The sequence below is a fragment of the Protopterus annectens genome, chromosome 2.part1 (genome assembly GCF_019279795.1).
Source record: "Protopterus annectens isolate FY-2018-M chromosome 2.part1, PAN1.0, whole genome shotgun sequence".
Classification (NCBI taxonomy): Eukaryota; Metazoa; Chordata; order Ceratodontiformes; family Protopteridae; genus Protopterus; species Protopterus annectens.
The window spans coordinates 1,829,336,890-1,829,360,189 of record NC_056729.1 but is presented as its reverse complement, the minus strand read 5'-3'; the positions used below and the strand labels follow the sequence as shown (position 1 = coordinate 1,829,360,189).

At 45.9% G+C, this 23,300-nt stretch overlaps 1 protein-coding gene across 1 annotated transcript in view; it reads left to right on the top strand.

Moving 5' to 3' along the window:
* The window catches only part of LOC122795046 (RING finger protein 145-like), a 689,797-nt gene that overhangs the window by 528,104 nt on the left and 138,393 nt on the right, over nt 1–23,300 (top strand). Inside the window, exon 8 of the mRNA XM_044063623.1 lies at nt 9,445–9,801. Within this exon, the coding sequence (XP_043919558.1) occupies nt 9,445–9,801 (357 nt within the window). The remainder of the gene's footprint in view (nt 1–9,444; nt 9,802–23,300) is intronic.

The window sequence follows — 23,300 nt, the reverse complement described above, 5'->3', positions numbered from 1 at the left end:
TAGATACCAAATAGGAGAGGACCCAGGACTGAACCCTGTGGTACTCCACTTGTCACTGGTCTGAAGTCGGATTTGGAGTCTGCTACTTTCACATTGTGGGTTCTGTCAGTGAGCCAGTTGGCAACCCATCTTGTGACATAGGAATTTATACCTAGTTTAGTGAGTTTATCTATAATTCCAGAGTGGGGGATGGTGTCGAAAGCCTTGGCAAGATCTAGATAGGTTGTGTGAACCACCTTGCTCTTGTCTACGACTTTGGTGACTGCTTCAAAGAAGTCTGTCAGGTTTAGGAGACATGCTCTGCCTTTTACAAACCCGAACTGGGTGGAGTCCAGAGTTTGGAAATTACCAATGTCTTTGTTTATAAGTTCCATGATGATACATTTCATGGCCATGCAGACCAGACTTGTCAGGCTAATGGGGCAGTAGTTACTGGGGTCAGTGGTGGCTCCCCCCTTGTGGAGTGGGATAACCGTCACTGTACGCCATTCAGAGGTGAGGCTATGATTGAGCATGGTACTTAGGTGGGGTGCCAGTTCGTTCTGTAGTTTGTGTAGAACGCAGCCTGGGATGTTGTCTGGTCCCATGGATGCTGTGTTCTTGGCTTTGGAGAGTGTGGTTTTTACCTGTGCAGCCGTGATTACAGGAACTTTACATTCTTCCGGTATAGAGATGGGCTCTTTAGGGGGTGAGAGAGGGGTGAAGTTAGCACTGAACCTATCTGCCAGGATGTTGTCAATATCAGTTGGGTCTGTATATTTAATGCCATTGTGCTGTAACTCAGAGCAGATCTGAGTGTTACCATTGAGATTCTTGACATAGCTATAGAGTGCTTTGTGGTTGTCTTTAGAATAAGTGGCAATTTTTTTCGTAACTTGCTTTGGAGGAATTTATCAGGGATCGCAGCTTCTTACTGAGGCTGACCAGGGAGTTCCTCCACTCATGGGATTTTACTCTTGCAACAGCTTCTTCTTTCTGTTGTACAGTTTGTTTATGGCAGGGACCACCAGATTGACTTCCTTTTTTTGGAGGATAGCGTCTTGGTTCTGTTTGGGATAGCATGATCCATACACTCATGTAAGTGCTTATAAAGTGCAATTGTGTAGGATTCAGTAGTCGTAACTGTATTGTCCATCTTCATGGGTGTCATGAAGTTCACCACTTCTGTCTTAAGAAGCATGAAGTTGGCTTTGGAGAAGTTTTTTACCATGGTTTCCTTAATGGGGGGTGGGGGCAGGATGTGGATATCTAGGGTAATTGGCTTATGGTCGGATCGGACCAATGAGGCGCTGGACTTCAGGTGTGCAACACCGGTCACTCATGTTGGTAATGACTAGATCTAGGATATTGTTGCACCTGGTGGGGGTGTGGATAAGTTGATTCAGGGCATTGGAGTTTATGAATTCCAGAAAGCGTTGAGCGAAGGAGTTGGTACATGAGTAGTTTTCCCAGTTAATGGGGTAGTTGAAATCGTCCATTATTAGGGTGTTTGGTTGAACCCTAATATTTTCCAGTACATCAAGAAAAGAGGAGTGGGAATCCTTGGGGCATGGTGGGTGATCTGTAGCAAGCTACAATTTGGATTGCAATTTTGCCCAGAGTTAGTTGCACTTGGATAACCTCGGCTGCATTATGCTGAGCAACTAGCCTGGAGGTGTGGAAATCCTTAATGAATAAGGACACACCTCCGCCTTTGGTGTTCCGGTCCAGGTTACATGGCCGAAAAGTGTGGTACGAGTTATAGCCTGGAGGTGCAGGGGTGCTTTCTGGAGCCTTGAACCAGGTCTCAGTCACTGCACAGATATCGATGTTCTCCATTTTAAGGAGTGCCTCGAGTGAGTGCATTTTGAGATTTAGACTTCTAGCATTGAGTAGCATCACCCTCAGTTTTTGCTTGCCTGTTAACGGTGGTGAATTTGTCACTTGAACCTTGCCTAAAAAAGGCACCATAGGGGCGGCAAGAACCTTAGCCAGTATCGGGAATCCCAGGGGTGATAGGTGCAGGCTATCTCTGCCAAAGCATCGTGGTCTGTTGACCATGTCATCCCAGGCAGACAAATACTGGATCACTTTAGACCTTGCACGCTCTTAGGGAGCATTTCCACTGCCTTGTATGCTCTTAGGGAGCATTTCCACTGGGAAAGCCAGGATTTCTCTGACTCCAAAAAGAGACTTAGGGAATTCTTACTTCTCTCTCAACACAGGCCTTTAGCTATCCCTCCTGTCCTGGACATTGTAGATGATGCCTTCTTGGAATCTAGCCTGGCTCCAGACACTTTACCTCCAGCTCCCAGGAAACCGGACAGGTATTGGAGTACCTGACTCTCACAAGTTACTCTTCAAGAATCCTACTGCGGACCCAGAGACCATTTCCCAGGGACCTAAAGGCATTAAGGCTACAACTGCCAAAAACCCTACCCCCTCTGATATAGATTCCAGGGCCTTGGACAGATGGGGTAAGAAGGTATACACTTCTGCTACTTTGGCCATTAGGTCCTTAAACTCCCAGTTTCATATGTTAAAGTATCAGCAGCATATTATGGGACTACTTAAACAGAAAATGATGTTTATTCCTGACTGCGCTGAAAATAAAGAATTACAGGATTTAATGCATTCTACTGAACAACTTGGTAAACATATTCTGCAATGTGGTTTCGACTCTTTAGAAGCATCTTGCAGGGCAGCTGTCACTGGGTCTGTTCTTAGAAGGCATGCTTGGCTTAAGGAGCAAAATTTGCTAGATTATGTTAAAGCTAAATTACTGGATGCTCCCTTAAACCAAGACAGCCTGTTTGGCAACAAAGCAGAAGTCGTCCTTAAAAAGATGGAGGAAAAAGCTAAATCTATGCAAACTGTTAAAGATTTCCTGCAAGTACAGCCTCACAGATTTAGTAGGCATTGGCCTTCTAAGATTTGGCCCTTTCCTGTTTCTTCCAGGCCTTTTTAGTCCAAACCCAGGAACAGCAGGCCACCTAGGCTGCAGTCTCAAGGTACTCATAGGCCTAAGCAGTGGGGGGGCTCCCACTTCCAAAGCTGGAAATAATAAGACACTGTCACAATGACTTAACCTTAAACCTTCCAAGCCCTGCTCAACTGCCTGCTCCCTTAGGGGGAACGATAGCCCTGCATGCAAAAAAACTGGGAACTCCTTACCCAGGACAAATGGGTTTTAAATATAGTTTCCCAAGGATACAGATTCCACTTCCACACCTTACCAACCCCAAACGGTTGGCCAGACCTACCCCCAAATCAGTGGTCAGAGGCTCAACAGCAGGTTCTCTCTCTTCTAAGTATCAGGGATATTCAACCTGTCCCAGCAAAAGAAAGGGGACAAGGTTTTTGCTCAAGACTTTTCCTGGTACCCAGAAAACTCTCTATTCTAAACACCTTTTTGATAATCACAAAATTCAAAATGCTAACACTTCATCAGCTGCTTCCTATGCTAGGCAAAGATGCCTGGTTAGCAACCTTACACTTAAAGGAAGCTTACCTGCACATTCCAATAGGGGAATCTTGCAGGAAATACCTAGGCTTCAGAGCAGACTACATGCACTATCAATTGTCTGCACTTCCCTATGGCTTATCTACTGCGCCCAGGGTATTCACAAAGTGCCTAGCTCCAGTCATTGCATTTTGCAGGCAAAGAAGTATTTAAATACACCCATATCTGGACGATTGTCTAATTCAGGCAGAAAGTCAGGACATGCTACTAAATCATCTGGCATATATAAAGAAACTTCTAACCTCACTGGGGTACACCATAAACGAAAATAAATCTCATCTAGTACCCTGCCAACAAATTGTATTCCTGGGATCAAGCTTGAACACAACTTCCCAGATGACTTGCCTCGCTCCAGAGAAACAAGTTTATTTGACAGCCTACTTCAAACTACTGGCCACAAAGACCCAGTTCTCTGCAAGGAAAAGCCTGCAAGCCCTAGGGTTCATGGCCTCTTGCATTCTACTAATTCCAAATGCAAGACTGCATATGAGGAAACTACAATGGTATCTAAAAAGCCTGTGGTGTCAACATTCTCAGGACCTGGAATTAATGATTCCTATCATTCCTTGTATAAAGACAGAGTTCCTTTGGTGGGCAGAGTCCTGCTACCACAACAAGGGGCTGCCATTCACTCTACCCCCTGCTGCCCAAACCCTGACAGACACATCAGACTATGCATGGGGGGGCTCACTTGGCAGGGCAGTGCATTCAGGGCAAATGGAACCCGAGTCAGATGCACCTGCATATCAATCAGAAAGAAATGTTAGCTGTACAGAATTCCCTGACAGCCTTCAAGGACCACATTCTTCCAAGACAATTATTGGTAAAGACAGACAACACCACTGTTATGTGGTACATAAACAAGCAGGGGGAACCCATTCGTATACTCTCTGCAGACTAGCCATGGCTCTAGGAAACACAGCCTTGAGCTACCAAGTGCACCTACAAGCTCAATTCCTGCCAGGCAAGCTAAATTCACTGGCAGACAACCTAAGCAGAAATCTCATGGACCCACACGCGTGGAGACTGGAACCAAAGATATTCAACATTTTGAGAAACAAAGGGGGGAACCCAGAGATAGACCCGTTTACCTCCCCTCAGAACTACCAGTTGGACAAATTCTGTACAAGGGCATCCCACAGTCAAGCTTGGAAATTGGATGCTCTGTCCTTCACCGGGGAAAGCCTCTCAGTTTATGTCCCCCCACTTCTCCTCTTGAAAGTTCTGCTAAAGATCAAACAGGACAAACCAAGGATAATACTGATTGCACCAGACTGGCCACGCCAGCACTGGTAACCCCCTCTTGCGCAGTATGTCATTGCTAGAACCATAGCACCTGCCTCAGACCCCTTCCCTGCTGTCTCAGCAGGAGGGCCAGATTCTGCCCCCCCCCCCCCCAGCTTCAAACCCTGAACCTTGCAGCCTGGCTAATTCCTTGAGCTCTCCAATAAGATCCCTCAATGAGCAGGTGTTAAATGTCATTCTGGAAGCGAGGAGGCCTAGTACTAGAAAATCCTATGCTGAAAAGTGGAAAAGATACTGTTTCTGGAGCCAGACTCGAGGGATGGCCACAGCAGTGCCCAACTTACCACATATTCTTCAATACTTAACAGAGATGCTCCACAAGGGCCTTTGCTTCTCATCAGTTAAAATTCATGCCTCAGCCATTTCTGCACATTATAATACTGAGCCACCCCTCTTCTCTCACCCCCTGCTAAAACAATTCCTCAGAGGGGCCAAAAATTTAAGACCACTCAGGAGAACCCCTACTCCAGCCTGGGTCCTTAACTTTGTATTGGAAAAGCTCACTCTACCTCCTTTTAAGCCAGCTGCAATTGCAGAGTTGAAATTCCTTTCTTGGAAAACAGCCTTCCTTCTAGCCATAACTTCAGCAAGAAGAGTGTCTGAATTATAGGCCCTCATGGCAGTGGAGCCCTTCATCATCTTCCATGCAGACAAGGGTGCCCCTCAGGACCAATTCTTCCTTTATGTCCAAGGTGGTATCCAGTGTGGCCCTTAATCAGTCCATTCATTTGCCAACCTTCTTTTTTCCTAATCCACAAAACAAAGGCGAACAAATCCTGCACTCTTTGGACGTGCACAGACAACTTAGATTTTATTTGGACAGGACTAAGCCTCTCAGAAAAACTGAACAGCTGCTAGTTGCCTTTGCTGCAGGGGCAGAAGGGAAGGCCATTTCAAAGCAAACCATTTAGAAATGGATAGGCCATTGCATTAATTTCTGCTATAAGCACCATGGAAAACCTACCCCACAGGGATTAAAATCACATTCCACCAGGGCTGCATCTACCTCTGCAGCCGTTCTCAGAGGTGTCCCTACCAGGGACATCCTAGAAGCTGCTACCTGGAACTCTGTACATACCTTCACCAAGCATTACCACTTGCCTATTTTTATCTAAATCCAGAGCTGGTTTTGCCACTGCAGTCTTGCAGGGCTTAATAGCTGGTCCTAATGCTCTCTAACTTCCTCCTCCCTTCCTTAGCTTTGGGAATCTACCCAAATGTAATGATGCAACAGTGAAACGCTAACAGTACAGTTGTGTACACTTACCATAAATGTAGATGTTGGAGTGTATTCACTGTTGCAGTCCTGGTTACCCTCCCTCCAGCCCCCTGACTTCTCTTGGCTACACCTTCCTTCTTTAGTGTATTTCAGCTTTCTGTTGCATTTGCTTTTTGTTGAAGGTCTAACCTTATATACAATTGCTTCCCATTATGGGGACACCTCACATCTGGGGCAAGAAAAACTGATGTAATGGCGTCGGCTGCATGCTTTATACCCCTGACGACCTGACGTCATGGAAGAAGAGACTGCATTTGACGCAGGGATCCAAGACTTTGATATTAAGGCTGGCTGAGGGCTACTTGCAAGCAGATAACCCAAATGTAATGACTGCAACAGTGAATACATTCTAACATCTACATTTATGGTAAGTGTACACAACTGTACTATACCGGACGAGTCAGAGCTGTCAGGGACAGGGAACTGTGGATACTGGATGAGTCAGAGCTGTCAGGGACAGGGAACTGTGGATACTGGATGAGTCAGTGCTGTCAGGGACAGGGAACTGTGGATACTGGACGAGTCAGTGCTGATGGGGAACTGTGGATACTGGACAAGTCAGAGCTGACAGGGAACTGTGGATACTGGACGAGTCAGAGCTGTCAGGGACAGAGAACTGTGGATACTGGACGAGTCAGAGCTGTCAGGGACAGGGAACTGTGGATACTGGACGAGTCAGAGCTGTCCGGGACAGGGAACTGTGGATACTGGACAAGTCAGTGCTGTCAGGGACAGGGAACTGTGGATAATGGACGAGTCAAAGCTGTCAGGGACCGGGAACTGTGGATACTGGATGAGTCAGAGCTGTCAGGGACAGGGAACTGTGGATACTGGACGAGTCAGTGCTGTCGGGGACAGGGAACTGTGGATACAGGACGAGTCAGAGCTGTCAGAGACAGGAACTGTGGATACTGGACGAATCATCGCTAGCAAATATAGTACCTTGGTGGTCAGATCCATCCAGATATGACAACTGACATTTTGAACCAGATGAAGTTGTCTTTATGCTAAGTACATAACTTTCATTTCTTATAGGTTCATAGGTAGCTACTAGGCTATCTGCCCAAGGGCCTAAGTAAGCCTAGCCAGCAGTGTTCCCTGGCTTACGCCACCTAAGAAAGTTATTTTCCTGTGCCATTGTCGAGCAGAGCCACAGAAGTGATCCCCGGGATGTATTTCCTATTTCCCATCCACCCATTAAGAGTTTTCTTGGAGTCCTAATGAGGAACTTTGCTTGACATTGATGGGTACCGTGTTCCAGGGTATGGGAAGTCTCCAAGACAAGAATCCAACCCTCCAGCCTGTTCTGTTTATTGTGGTGACAAGGTTTTGGTCCCTAGAGCAGCATGCAACTCGGAGGGATTGGGATTTCTTTAGGTGTAGCATGTCCAACAGCTCTGGGTTTGACATAGCTTTGTATGATAGGCAGAGATCACCTCGGAGTAGGCGATATGCTACTGAGTAAAGCCGGAGTTTTTTTGAGATGGTCAGTGTAGGGCATCTGTTTGAGGCCAGTACTCCTCTTTGTAAAGTATTTCTGTGGCCTTTCCAGCTGCTGCAGATGTCTTGTGAGGTACATTCCAAAAGGGGTGTTGTACTCTAATGGGGTCTGAGTGTCTAGTAGAGGAACAATGACTTCTTTCTTTTCCTGGATGAAAACCCTTTTGTGATGGTGTGCCACGTCAAAGGACTTCCTGACTACTGTGGCAATATGATTATCAAAGGAGAGACTACTGTCCACCTGGGTCCCAAGGGCTCTTATCATACATTCGGTGTTAAGTAGACTGCTGCCTATGTGGTAGTTCATGGATAAAGAGTTCTTACCAAAGGGGATGACAATGCACTTTTTGGCATTGAGCTTGAGGCCATGGCTCTGACACCAGGCATCTTTCTCAGTAAGGCCCTTCTGTAGGATGTCCTCATCATTTGGGGACTCAGCTATGGCTTCTAGTTTGCAGTCATCTGTAAACTTCATTAGCTAGAGGCCTTCTGTGTTAGCCTGTACTTCAGAGAAGTAGATACCAAACAGGAGAGGTCCCAGGACTGAACCTTGTGGTACTCCACTTGTCAGTGGTTTGAAGTCACATTTGGAGTTGCAACTTTTACAGTGTGGGTTCTGTCAGTGAGCCAGTTGGCAACCCATCTTGTGACGTAGGGATTTATACCTAGTTTAGTGAGTTTAACTGTAATTCCAGATTGGGGGATGGTGTCGAAAGCCTTAGCAAGGTTAAGATAGGCTGTGTGAACCACCTTACCCTCATCTACGGCTTTGGGTGACTGCCTCAAAGAAGTCTATCAGGTTCAGGAGGCATGATCTGCCTTTCAGAAACCTGAGCTGGGTTCTTTCATAAAAGCTGCAGATATCCCCAGGACTGCTCGCAGAGTGCACCCGCATCCCTCATCAGGAATACTCAGTTGTCTGAAAACATTTTTGTTATTAACCCCCTTTTACCGCCTTTCTATACAAGCTTTTTCCACCTCTAGTGACCTGTGTCGTATATCTGAAGGAGAAGCGCTGTCACGCAGCTTGTCACTTCCTTTTACCGCTGTTAGTTATGGAGATGCGGTTAGTGACTATGGAGTGCAGTGAAGGAGCACTATTGGATGTTAGCATTTAGGTACTGTCTAGCACTTGTTTTTACAGTTTTATAGAACATTCAATGTGTTTTTAGTTATTAGCATTTACATACTGCTGTTTCATGCAGAAAGATTTGGGTTAAGCAAATAGTTATCTTTTTCACTTGATTTATGTATTTTTTGTTATTTTAACTGTCTAGTACAAATTTGTCAGGTTTATTGAATTAGGAAAGAGGATCTGCATCCATTCTGTCATTGACAGTTTTATGCTAAGGAGCATGAAGGCATTAGACTTTCCTCTGCCTCTGAAGTTCTTAGAAGGGGGCATACCTGTAAGCTGATTGGTGAGTTTTATTTCAGTCTTTTTTTTTTTTCCCCTCCAGAAAATGTTCAGATTCAGAGCTGTTCCAGGAAGCTTTGTCTTAACCGTAGAAATCAGTGATAGTTTTATTAGTTGACAAGAGTGTACATACATTAGGTTATATGTTTGGTGCCACAGCCTGTATCACGATGGATGCCAGATGTCATTTAAGTCAGCGATTTGGCATACTTATGGCTGTCACATTATCTCTGCACTTTGTTTTGTAACAGTGTGGTTTGATAATAAAACAATGTTGACTTACTTTTATCCAATAGTAATCAGTAAAGTAATCGTTTAACAGAGAAAACGTTGGAAATGAGCCCATCATACTGATATGCAGCTGCTGCTAATAGCTGAGAGCACTAAATATCTCATAGAATTTATTTTACTGACCTGAATCTTGTTTTCTATCTTTTGAAGGTGATGGGAACCATCTTTATCTACACCCTGTTTATGCTGGAACCCCTGCGAGATGAGCCCCTGGATAAGATGGATGAAATAATTTATTATGTCAATGCAGTCAGCCGAGTTCTTGAGTTCCTTGTTGCAGTCTGTGTAGTGGCCTATGGCACCTGGGAGTCTATTATTGGTGAATGGAGTTGGGTCGGTGCATCAGTTATTATTATCCACTCCTACTTCAATGTTTGGTTGAGAGCCCAGTCAGGATGGAAAAGTTTTCTGCTGCGTAGGGATGCAGCCAACAAGATCAGGTCACTCCCCACCGCTTCACAACACCAGCTTCGGGAACACAATGATGTGTGCGCCATTTGTTTCCAGGTAAATTTATTTGGTTCCAGTACATATGGAGAAATTTTCACAAACTGTTTCCTTGTATATTAAGGATGCTCAGTGGTCTTTTCATTATTTTTCCCACATGGAGTATGCGGTGGCCCGCTGCCACATGTGAGGCAGTTCTACTGAGATTCAAACAGTGGCAGTTGATACTGGGTGGGTATAATGGCAGTTATGGCTATACCAACATATTGCAAGCTTTAATGTTCTAGTGTGCAAACATAAATGTGTTAATCATCATAGTCAACCCGTTTTTTCCAAGAGGTCTGTGTTTGGCATCAGCTGTCATCACCTCTCGGTTCAGAGCCCTACTCCCGGCCTTCTTCAGCAGTCGCAACCGTCATTGCAGCTCTTCTTCCCCCGCAGTTTATCTCTTGGCTGAGGTCCTTGTCTGCTCTTGCCTTCTTTCTCTCTCTCTCAAATCTGCTTTACCAAATTACATTCTCTTTTTCTGCACATGTGCTGAACCAACTTAATCAGTTCTTTACTGTCTCTGCAATTGTAGCTACTTTGGCTTCCTCTCTGATGCCGTTATTTCTTCATCTGTCCCACAGTGTGTCTCCAGTGACCCATTCCAGGCATTTCATCTCTTATCTCAAACTTCCTCAGCTACAGTGACTTCACTGCCTAGGTTTCTGCACCATACAAAGCAGTGGACACACCACTTGGTGTACAAACATTTTTCTGTCACATATTACTACTTTTATGCTGTAACGCCCCTGCACTGGCCCAGTAATCAAGGAGCCTCAGTCCTCACCACTGGCAACAAATTTGGAATGTACACACTGGGAGGATGACAAGTACACACACAGTAAAGTGCAGTTCCCCCTAAGAGCACACTAAGATCACAGTCAGTCTGAGAATGGTTTCTCCCTCCTTCTCCAGATCCCCAAGAAGACTCCCCACTGGTACAGGTATAGGGTTGAGATCTCAGCTGAGTGGCCAAACAAACATCTCCAGTACCCTCTCTGTCCAACCAGTGCTTTGTGTTCCTGCCCAAATAGCTGACACACACACTCCTTGAGATTTGATTTATAGCCAGATACACACACCTGGGAAAGGCTGGCACATGTTTGCTAGCTATGCCCCTTCTGCCCAGACTATAAGGTAGTTTTCACTGCCACCAGCCCACTCTTATCAGCTACTTGAAGGCTGATAGCAAAGGCTGTCCAGTCTTACTGTGTAATGTTACTATTAATCCAAATATGCAAGTACTGTAAGAGCTTACATTTTTAAACAGACCAACCACATTTAAAAGGTTTATATACATTAATAATAATAAAAGAACAAGACAATACTCAGTAAGTATCAGTTACATCAGAGTTCAAAATCACAGGAAATATTTAAAACAACATTGCAGGGCAGTCTCAAATAAAGAAAACATCTAAGCTACACTTTACTGTATTCCCATCTGAATCTAAAAGAGAGAGAGACTGGTACATTTTGTATTTTGTCTTTGACCTAACAAGAACATCCACTCATCACCACATCTGCACTTGCTTTGCTGTAAGTTTTTACGGCACAGTTACTCTGAGAGTGCTCTTAAATTAATTTCAAATATTGAATGCAAAAACAGTCACTACTGCTCCAAAAACACACAGTCTGAATAATCCAACCAAATTATCAATAAAAGAAAAAGTGACTAGTGTGTAGGCTGATATTATTATTTTATAATCGAACTATAACAGTTAAAAGTTCCCAAAATGTACGTTGCACTTTACATGCAGCTGTGCCTTTAGAAATAATAGCAGTACATAAAGAGTTTTTATGGTATTTTGCAGTAATATGCAGTAATGCTGTGTAGTCAACAGTACCTTGTTTTAGGGTAAATGCACACGTGGCTGTTCTCACATCTCCGTGGTGGTGTGCATATATGTAACTGATCCGCTCAGTCGGTATTCACCTCTCTAAGCGTTTTCACCAACAAACCTCTTCGAATAATTGTGGCAGCAAAAATCTAAATCTACAGTTCAAAACCAGTAATTCCAATACAGGTAATTCACGGTGCCTGAAACAGTGTAATCCAAGTAGTATAATTCCAACAATGCTATTCCTATGATGTACGTTTTGCAAATACACCACGCAAGTATCTTGAGATAAATAAGATCTTTTTATTATACAGAATGGTCGACAAACAATCTCGGCTAGCGCTTTCGCCTACTGGCTTCCTCAGGCCGTTAAATTAAAAGTGATAATTTGAGCTATATATAACTTCAGGATTTCAAAATTCCTGATGTCACTTCCTGCCCTAGTTTAAAAATACTTAGTAACTATTCATATAATAATGTTACAAAGTGTCACGTCTCATATCATAAATTCACATCAAATAAAACATTGTTTCTAATGGTCAGCTAATATTTAACTAATACTACATTGTTACATTCTAAACATCATATAAAATGTGCTTAAATTACAAATAACTAAAATTATGCTCCCTGATGTCATATCCTGTTACACTTCGCATTAGTGTATATAAGTGTTATTGCGATAGGTAATATCAGTTCATCAAATATGTTGAAGTCCAATTATATTTGATAGCATCAGTTAATACAAATATAATTTAAAATTGCTGAAAAATATTATTGCTTAAAGAATGTATGAAACATCTACCATTTATAATATCATGTAGTCATATCCCTTATCCTGCAAATATCTCATTATATAACATTCACAACAAAATGTGTGCAAGTTGTGGTTTGTATATTTACAAAGAATATATTCATGTGTGATGGCTATTCATCGATCTATCTCTAAACTTCATGTAGCTTTTCATCGCTACTCGTGTTTATATACTACTTCCCTATGCTCTCTCTATATACAAAAGCCATGCTTAGAATGGATAGGTGTTATGGAAATATATATTAGAGTACATATATATATATATATATATATACAAGCGTTAACCTAATTATATCTTTTATTGATTCTTATTGAAATAATTTTCCTCCTGGCCCAACTGCAGATGGGAGTGCTCCTGCCTCCCCCCCCCACTCTGGGGGGGAGCTCGACCCCCTTTTTCACCCCGATAGCTTCTTCCCCGACCCGCTTTCCAGGTTCAGGGTCTTCGGAGCTGAGTAGTGTCAGTGCCAGTAGTCTCTGGTATTTTGGCGCCGACAGTACCCTCGAGTCTGTCGGGTCCCTTTACTTCAGATCCGAGGCGGTCAGTGAGCCTTCGGCTCCGGCTAGGTCAGAGCATACTGGCCGTTCGGATCCGATGGCTTCGGCTCCGGCCCCGATCTGCCAGTCGGATCCAAGGGAGAGTCGGCTGTCGGATCCTAGGGAGAGCGACTCTCCGGCATTTGACATGGTAGAGAGGGTTCTGTCGAGGGAATCCAGGCCCCCGGCCTTAGCTACTGCTCCACCCTGCACTCCCTCGCAGATGGGTCCGACTTCCATCACCCGGCCCCCGGGACAGCCTGCTCAGACGTCCCAGATTGTTCCCTTGTTGGAACAAAATGTGGCTGGTGTGGCCTTCTCAGACAGCCCCCCTGAGGAAGTCCCTCACAAGCGCAAGTGCAAAAGGAGGCACTTGGACTCCCCCGAGTCCTTGACAGAGGACACGGACTTGGAGGGAAGGGGAAGGCTCCCCAAGATCACCCCCCCGAAGATGTTTCATTTGGAGACATCATGGAAATGCTCAGGATCAGAGGGGGGTGGTCTTGCCCCCAAGCCTTCCTCAGACTAGTCTGTGTTCCTGGAGGCGTTTGAAGCAGGCCCATCTACCTCTTAGGTGTCCCCTCCAGCCGATCCCCTGGTAGATTTGATCACTACCAGGACATGGAAGGAGCTGGACACTATGGAGCCCGTCCCTAAAAGGCCAGATAGGATCCTTAGCCCCCCTTCAGACAGGCTTCATTGGAGTAAGGGAAACCCAGTAGATGCCATGTTGGTGGCGGCAGCCACCAAGAGGGAACTGGCCCAGGAGAGTCCCTCTGTCCATCCTCCAGACAAGGAGTCTCGGGCGATGGTCCGCTTGGGAAAGCAGATGTTTGCTTCAGCCACCTTCTCCATAAGGTCGCTGAACTACATTGCACATGTCATTCGACTCCAGCGGGATCTTATTAAAGAATACGCTGGGTCGCCCCCAGAGTCCATCTTAGCAGAGGACAAACAAGTGTACTCTACCCAAATGGCCACTCTTAGGTCTATTTCCAATACCTCTATGCAGCTACTATCCCATGCTACGGAAGGAGCCGCTAGAGCTAGCGGAGTGGGTGTCGTCCTAAGGCAACAGGTGTGACTCCGTCACTGTGATTTTACGGAACCCTTCAAGGCGTTGTTCGCTAACGCCCCATTTGATGGTTCTGCCCTCTTTGGCAAGACCGTACGCGACACCTTGGTCCAGAGCGAGAAAGACGGGAAGACGTTGTCTGCCATCGGAGTTCGCTTTTCTGCTCCCCAGAGGTCCTTTTCGAGGAACCAAAAGGGACAGAAGATGTGGTTCTGAAAGTCTCAACAGTCCTGTTTTGCTCCGGACCCCCTGTCCTTCAGAGGCAGAGGAGGACCAGGTGGACGCTGCCCTAGAGGCAGAGGGGGCCTGAAGAACTTTGGGTCCAGAGAACCTTTCTCTGACTGGCCCACGCAGCAACCTTGAGGGGTTACCCAACTGCACTACTCTGGAGGCAGTCAGGGGGCATTTCTCGAAGCACCTAGCAGCTTGGGAGTCCATCACGACAGACCGCTGGGTGCTTCGAATCATATCCAGAGGTTACGAGATTCCTTTTCTACATCCCCCTCTCAGACCCAGGTACCTCCCCGATGTGCCACCCGATCAGAGGGAGGCCGCAGCTGCAGAAATTTGCCAGCTGCTAGGAAAAGGAGAGATCCAGCATGTCCCCCCAGACCAGTTTGGATAGGGCTTTTACTCCAGGTTCTTTTTGGTGCCAAAAAAGATGGGGGAACCTAAGACCTATCCTCGACCTCTCCCTCTTGAACCTGTCAATAGCCAAGGAAAAGTTCCGTATGGTCACTCTCCAATCTATTCTCCCCCTCTTGCAGGAGAATGACTGGATGTGCTCCATAGACCTCAAGGATGCGTACTACCACATCTTGATGGACAGACGCTCCAGGAGGTTTCTCCGCTTCCAGCTAGGAGCCAGCCATTACCAATTCAGGGTCCTCCCCTTTGGTCTCACCACAGCCCCCCGGGTGTTCACCAAGGTGCTATCTGTGGTAGCGGCCCACCTGAGACTCTAGGGAATTCAGGTCTTCCCATTCCTGGACGACTGGCTCCTGACCGCCCCCACAAGGCATCTACTCTGCACGGCCAGAAATTATTTCCTTTGCCTAGCTCCCAGGCTGGGGATTACCATCAGTGTGGGAAAATCCTCTCTTCTCCCAACGCAGATCATAGACTTCATTGGAGCCAGGTTGGACACAAACCATCTCGTAGCTTTCCTGACTCCAGACCGGATACGAACACTAAGACTCCATGTTCAGGCCGTTCTTCATTGCCCAGCCCCTCCGGCGGAGTTGGTCCTGAGGGCCCTAGGTTCGATGGCTGCGACCATCAATCTCCTTCCTTTGGCACGTCTAAATATGAGAATCCTGCAGTGGACCCTTCAAGTTCAGTGGTCATCCCTGCGTCATCCCCTCAGCCATCCTGTCCCCCTCAGCAGGGTTTGCAGGAGAGCCCTTCTTTGGTGGCTCCAGTCTCCGGACCTCCAGAAAGGGTGCCCCTTCTCTATATCCCCTCCCTTAGCCACGGTGACCATGGACGCCTCTCGCCTCGGGTGGGGCCAGGACTGTCCAAGGCACATGGAACAACACGGAAACCTCACTGCATATCAATGTCCTAGAGATGAGGGTGGTGCTGTTAGCATTGCAAGCACTTCAGAGCCTTCTTCCCGTCGGGACTATTGCGATCCAGACGGACAACATGTCGGTCGTCTGGTATATCAACAAACAAGGAGGAACCAGGTCCTACCCACTCTGTCGAGAGGCCATGAGTGTTTGGGAATGGGCGATCTCCACCAACCGTTTTCTCATAGTGACGCACATTCCCGGCCGGTCCAACATCCTTGCGGACAAGTTGAGTCGCACCATCCTCTCTCCGTACGAGTGGTCTCTGAATCCCAGACCTCAGATCAAGTTTGCCTAAGGTTGTGATTACAAGCCTTGCTTAGGCAAACTTGATCTGAGGTCAGTTAGGGATGGCAGGGAGTTATGAGTAAGGGGGAAGAGCTTGGAGCTCGGATCTTAGCTGTTGGAAACTGCTGGCTCTGATCCGATATGGATCCGATAACCCATAGGTTGCTGACAAATGAAGTTTACCTACTCAGATGGAATGTTATGGTGAATACATAACTTCTTATTTAGCATCACCCTGTGAAAAATACATATCTCTCAGATGTTTGCACATCCTGGAAGTCATAAAATAATAAAACACTTCTACACTTTTTCTTAAACCTAGTAATTACTTCTCTTTCAAGACGATACAAAAAACTTCTAATTCTAGACATTGTGTCTACTACTGCACTGAAACTGAGAGATAACAACTTTTATTATGAGGTTATGAAACAATTTAATTTCAACTATTCTCATGTACATCTAAACAGTTTCAATAGTTTAAGTAGGTTCCTGTTCTATTCCAATATGGCATGCTGTGGTTACATTTTAGCTCAGTACTTGAAACACCTCTGTATAAAATCATAGCAGTATTCACAAATGACATAGAATTAATTACAAAATTCCAGATAGCTGGGCTGGCAATATTTTCCTTTGTCACACTTCTTCCCCTCCAAAAACTCAAGCTAGTTTTTCAAGTGTCCCTTGAGAAACATTGCTTGAGAATGTTGGGCCTGTCTGGGAATACCTTACCCCATTCCCTGTCTTGAGAGCCCATCTGCGTTGGCATTGCTAACCCCACTGTGGTGCTGCCTTGTCATATCATATATGCTTGCAACCACAGACTCCACCTTAGTAACTTGACATTTTGCTGGCTGGCTCGATGTAGCCATGTTAATGGATTGTGGTCTGTAACTACAGAGAATTTCCTTCCATACAGATCAGGCTGAAGTTTTTGCAGTGTCCACACTATGGCTACACATTCCTTTTCTACAGCTGCATAATATTCCTTCCTAGGTTGGAGCCTGTGACTGAGATATACCACTGGGTGCTCTTCTCCCTCTGAGAGACCTGGCCAGGTACAGCCCCCACCCTATGGTTTGAAGCATCCACCTGCACAACAAATTATTTGCTGTAATCTAGACTAGCTAACACGGAGGTTCCTCCCAAAGCTCCTTTAAGCTTTTTGAATGCCTAAGCACATGCTGGGGTCCACACTACCTTATGTGGCTAGTTTTTCCTTGTCAGGTCTGTGAGGGGTGCAGCTATGGTACTATAATTGGGGACAAATTTTCTGTAGTACCCTACTATCCTTAAGAATGATCTCACCTGCATTTTGGTGACAGGGGGGCAGTCCATCCCTGAATGGCTTCCACTTTGGCATGTTCTGGCCTGATCTTACCACTCCCCACTCTGTCCCAGGTCTCTGCCATACCCACTTGACATTTGCTGGGCTTAATGGTCAACCCTGCCCTCCGTAGTCTGCCCAGCACCTCCCTGACATGGTGAAGGTGCTCTGGCCAGGAATGGCTGTAGATAGCAATATCATCTAGGTAAGCAAAGGGGAAATCTCCTGCTAAGATATGATCTACCAGCCTCTGGAAAGTCGCTGGGGCTTTTTTCATCCCAAAGGGCATCTTCCTGAACTCATACAAGCCAAAGTCACAAAGGCTGACCCACTCTCTAGCACTGGGAATTAAGAGCACCTGGCAGCAGCCCTTGTTAAGATCAGTACTGGTAAGATACTTAGCCCTACCTAGCTGCTCTAGGGCTTTATCTGCCCTAAGCATGGGATAAACATCTGACTATGTGTGGCTATTTAATTTCCTGTAGTCCACACAGAACCGGGTGCTGCCCATCCTTCTTTGATACCAGCACCACTGAGGAGGCCCAGGAACAGCTAGACTCCTGGATTACCTCTAGTTCCAACACTTCCTGTATCTCGTCTGAGTCTGTTTGACCCTCTCAGGCCCCCCCCCATAAGGGGCCTGCTTAATAGGCCTTTGGGGTCCTGTATCCACATGGTGCTGCACCAGGTGGGTTCACCCTGGTTTCCCAGTGAGCGTGTCCCCCAAACTCGTGTAACACTGCTTGGATTTCTCGAACCAAGGTAGGAGGTAGCTGCTTGGACATTGCTACCTTCCACTGAGGTGTCACAGTCACCAGATCCCCTCAGACTCCTCCTGCCATCCACTGCAAATACTCAGCACAAGGGCCTCCCTATCATGGTAAGGTTTCATGTTAACATGCTATAGTTTATACCCCTGTGTCCTGCCTAGCAGATGTTCTTTGTGTTTCATTGTTGCAGTCATCCCCTGTGGGTTATCCCTGCTGTGGTAGGCCTTGGCCGGCCCGAATACCAGAGTCAGTGTTTTTCCTGTGTCTGCTGCTGTCTGACGTTAGGTTGTCAGTGCTATAAAGGAAGGCAGCTGACACCATTACATCAGTCTTGTTGTGTAGCCCATAGCAGAAGCACTTTGCAAGTGTTGCCGGTTGGTCGCTACCAGAATTTGAATTACAGCTGAAAACGTCTAAAGCTAAGTACACAGTTGGGGATCCTTTTTTTTTTGCACTAACTGATGTCCGAAAAAGGTAAGAGTGGTCTCTCCTGTGGAAAGTAAATACCACACCGAGACTTCCATTCATACTGCGTCACTTTAGGCCCAGACCATGACGTTCCCGGTTCTGTGCCCTCTTTAACATGAAAACCATTCATCATAGAGCTGTTATTGTAGCCAGGTATTTTTGTCTTCCATCTTATCTTTCTAAAATGGCATCAGTCAGCCAACAATCCATAGACATTCCAAACAAAATGCAAGGATAAAATGGAGACAGACCACACAAGGCTAAGCTTTCCGACGACTACCACTAAGCAGGTCGTCAGTTCTCCGAAATTCACTGAGGTGCCTTTGCAGCCTCTGATGCCTGATTCGATACCTTCACAGGCCTCTACTGAGATCCTTTTGGAGTATGGTATGCCACAGAAATCTTCATCTTCTGAGCCTTTGATTGTATTGTCTCTGCCTTGGTCGGGTCCGGAGCCGCGATGCAGGCACTGGCTTCCGAGGAGGTTTTTTTGCACTACCGAATCTAGATAAAAAACGATGTCTTCTCCGTTTCTCTGACCGAAGGATACTCTTAGGCCTAGAAGCAAGGCCACTCCTAGGAAAACTACCTCTAGCCACCATTTTACTACTGCTCCACCACCCCAAGCTCAAATGCTTAAAATGGCAGAGGATCTTATCACCCTTATCAGAGGTAGTCAGGCCACCACTTCTAAAAAGAAAAAAGACCTTTCTCCTGAAATATTGACAGAGCAGGATTCAGAACAGGATTTTGAAGAGGAAACAACAACTACTGACTGCTTATGAGGCTTCAGATGCAGAGGAATCAATTCCTTCTGCCACCCCACCAGAAGATCTTTCCTTTGTGGAAACCCTTCACACCCTCAGGGAGCACTTCCACTGGGAATCCCAGAACTTCCCTCAGTCTAAGAAAAGACTGAGTTTCTAGACATGCCCCAGCACAGACCATTGGCCTTCCCTCCAATCTTGGAGCTGGTTGATGTCTTCCCTGAATCCAACTTAATTCCTGACACCCTCCCACCTGCTACCAGAAAACCTGACCGGTATTACAGAGTACCGGATTCTCACAAATACCTGTACAGAAATCCTGCTGCAGACCCGGAGGTCATTACACAGGGACCAAAAGGAGCTAAGGCTAGTTCTGCAAAGAATCGTATTCCTTCTGACAAGGACTCCAGAGCTCTGGACAGATGGGGTAAAAAAGTATACACCTCTGCAACCTTAGCTGTCGGAGAACTCAACTATCAGTTCCACATGTTAAAATATCAACCGCACACTTTGGAACTATTAAAACAGAAGATTTCAACCTTTCCTGACTGTGCCAGTTCGAAAGAGTTAGCCGATTTAGTGCACTCCACTTGTCAAGTAGCTAAACACTCATTACACTGTGGAAATGATGCCCTAGAAGCCTCAAGCAGGGCAGCAGTGTCGGGATCTGTCATTAGGAGATATGCATGGTTGAATGAACAACCTCTCTCTGATCATGTCATATCTAAATTACTTGATGCATCCTTGGATAAGGACTGTTTGTTTGGAGTAAAAGCAGAAGAGGTGCTTAAAAAGATGGAAGACGAAGCAAAATCTATGCAAACAGTAAAAGACTTCCTTCAGGTACAACCTCCTAGGTTCAGCAGGAATTTTCCCTCAAAACACTGGTCCTTTCCTGTACCTAGCAAACAGGGGCAAGTTAAGCCCCTCAGGGGCAGACCACCCAGACTCCTATCCCAGGGACAGCAGAGAGCCAAACATTGGGCCACTTCCACTCCAAAGGCAGGGACTTCTAAGCCATCCTTCTATGGCAAAAACTCTCAATGACTCAGTCTGCCCCCTCTGCCCTCTCTTCACTCACCAAAAACTAGGAGGAAGGCTCCTCCTTCTGCAAAGAAAATTGGCTTTCTGTAACAAAGGACCAATGAGTCTTAAAGATAATTTTTTGGGGATACAAATTCTCCTTCAACGAACTCCCAGTTCTAAGAGGGTACCCAGACTGGCCTCCAAATCAGTGGGCAGATGCTTTGAAACAAGTCCAGACTCTCATATCCCAAGGGGCAGTAGAACCTGTCCTCTCAGATCAAACAGGCAAAGGCTTTTATTCCAGACTATTCCTTGTTCCCAGAAAAGAGGACACTTGGCACCCTATTCTGGATCTGTCCATTCTGAACACCTTCCTGGTGGTCCCCAAATTCAGAATGCTAACTTTGCAGTAGCTGCCGTCTATGCTAAAAAAAAATGCCTGGTTAGTTACCCTGGATCTAAAAGATGCCTACCTCCACATCCCCATAAGGGAATCCTGCAGGAAATTTCTTTGCTTCAGAGCAGGCTCACAACACTTTCAGTTCTCTGGGCTACCCCTTGAATGCTTCCAGGGTATTCACCAAATTCTTGGCCCCGGCTATAGCCCTTTGCAGACAGAAAAGTATACACATTTACCCTTATCTGGATGACTGCTTCATTCAGGGAGATTGCAAAGAAAAGCTCCTCAAGGACCTCTTCTTTGTCAAAACCCTCCTAACCGCCTTAGGGTACACCATCAATGAGAAGAAGTAAAAGCAAACGCCCTCCAGGAAGATCATTTTCTTGGGAGCACTGCTGGACCCAGCATCCCAAATGGTCTTCCTCTCCCCAGAAAAGCAGAGCTTCCTTTCTCTATTTTACTCAGCTGGCTTCCAGAAGTCACCTCACTGCGAGGAAGTTCCTGCAAGCTTTGGGGTACATGGCATCTTGCATCCTTCTAATTCCTCTTGCCCAGCTTCACATGAGAACTTCATTGTTACCTAAAGAACCTTTGGTGCCAGCACACTCAACCTCTAGAGACATCTCTCCCTCTGATCCCCTGTATAAGGGTTGAGTTTCTCTGGTGGGCAGGGGCCTGTGCCCAGAACAAGGGTCTTTCCTTCACTCTCCGCTCAACCAGGCAGACCATTACCACAGATGCCTCAGAGATAGCTTGGGACGCTCACCTAGAAGGCAGGTGCATCCAAATCTTTGGGATGCCCAGCACCTTCCCTTACCCATCAACCAGAAGGAAATGATGGCAGTACAAAAGGCTCTGACATCCTTCAAACCCGGTCTCAAGCCCGGGGGTCTCCTTATCAAAACGGACAACACTACAGTAATGTGGTACATCAACAAACAGGGAGGGACCCAATCTTGCCTTCTGTGCAGGCTAGCCATGAACCTCTGGCTGACCGCCTCTTCCTTGGAGAGTACACCTGATAGCCTGATACCTATCGGGGATCAACAAAACCCTGGCGGAGCACTTAAGCAGAAACTTACAGGACTCCCATGAATGGCAGCTCCACAGAAAAATCTTTTTACAAATCACCCAGGCGTGGGGGACTCTGGAGGTGGATCTCTTTGCTTCGTCAACCATCAACTGAAAATATTCTGTACCAGGCAGTATCACCACCTAGCATGGAAGGTGGATGCCTTGACCTTCCCCTGGAACACCCTCTTTGTGTACGCATTCCCTCCTCTGCCTCTTATTCCAAAGGTACTGATCAAAATAAGGGAGGAGAGACCAAAGGCCATCCTCATTTTTCCAGACTGGCCCAGACAACATTGGTACCCCTTACTGTGCAGCCTGACCTTACAGCCTCCCAGGCAGCTTCCTCTGATATCTGACCTTGTAAGTCAGGTGGGGGGGTGGATGCTGCACCCAGACTTGCAGACACTCAAACTATCAGCATGGCTAATACTCTAAAGGTAAACAAGGGGCCCCTGTTAAGCAAACATGTCCTAGACATTATCATAAAGGCCACAATGCCCAGCACCAGAAAATCTTATGCAGGAAAATGAAAAATATTCTGCTCCTGGAACCAGTTCAGAGGGGGCAATACCTCACAACCTTCGATCCCTCTTATCCTGGACTACCTAGCGGAGCTACTTAATAGAAGCCTCTCCTTCTCCTCTAATAAAATCCACACTTCAGCCATTTCAGCTCCTTTTGATACAGAACAGCTCCTGTTCTCCCATCTCTTGATTAAACAATTCCTTAGATGGGCTTCTAATATCGGACTTCCTAGAGGGCCACCCACTCCAGCCTGGGACCTGAATTATGTTTTGGAAAAACTAACTTTACCTCCTTTTGAAACTTGCTGCTTCGGCAGAGCTAAGATACTTGTCCTGGAAGACTGCTTTTTTCCTAGCTATCACCTCAGCCAGAAGGGTTTTAAAACTTCAGGCACTGATGGCCATTGAGCCCTTCATCATCTTATGTATTTATTTATTTATTGCCATTTGTTAACCAGGTTTGTCCAACTGGGCTTGTGGCTCATTTTCAGTGGAGACCCGAGGAGAAAAGTTCCAGTAATGCATTTTAAAACAAGTACAATTTTAAACAATATTGATATAATAGCAGTTATAGCAAAACGATTCACATATGTTGGGATACATGCATAAAGTTAAAGTTGCATTAAAAAGAAGCTAAGTAACAATTTTACATTGATATAGTTCAGTAGGTCAACAATGAACATTTTTTGTTTGTATAAAATTGTGCAAATGCATAGTAGACACATTGGAGAGAGAGGTGTAATGAGGTACTAAGTGTGGTCCTTTTGAGGGTACATAAAGGGAAGGAAGACTAGGTAGGGTCATGGCAAGGGCAGGTTCTGGAATTTAGAAAATAAGCTTTTAGTTCATTTTTAAAGTGTGAGGTGTGGGAGATTGAACGCGAGTCAAGGGGAAGTTTGTTCCAAGCATGGACAAGGGAGTGTTTGTAGAATAGTTTGCCTACTGACCTTTTTGGGTGGTAGATATCAAGTGTTTGTTGGTTAGAAGTACGAGGGGTCCAGGATGGGATGTAGATGGAGACTAAGGAAGATAGAGATGGAC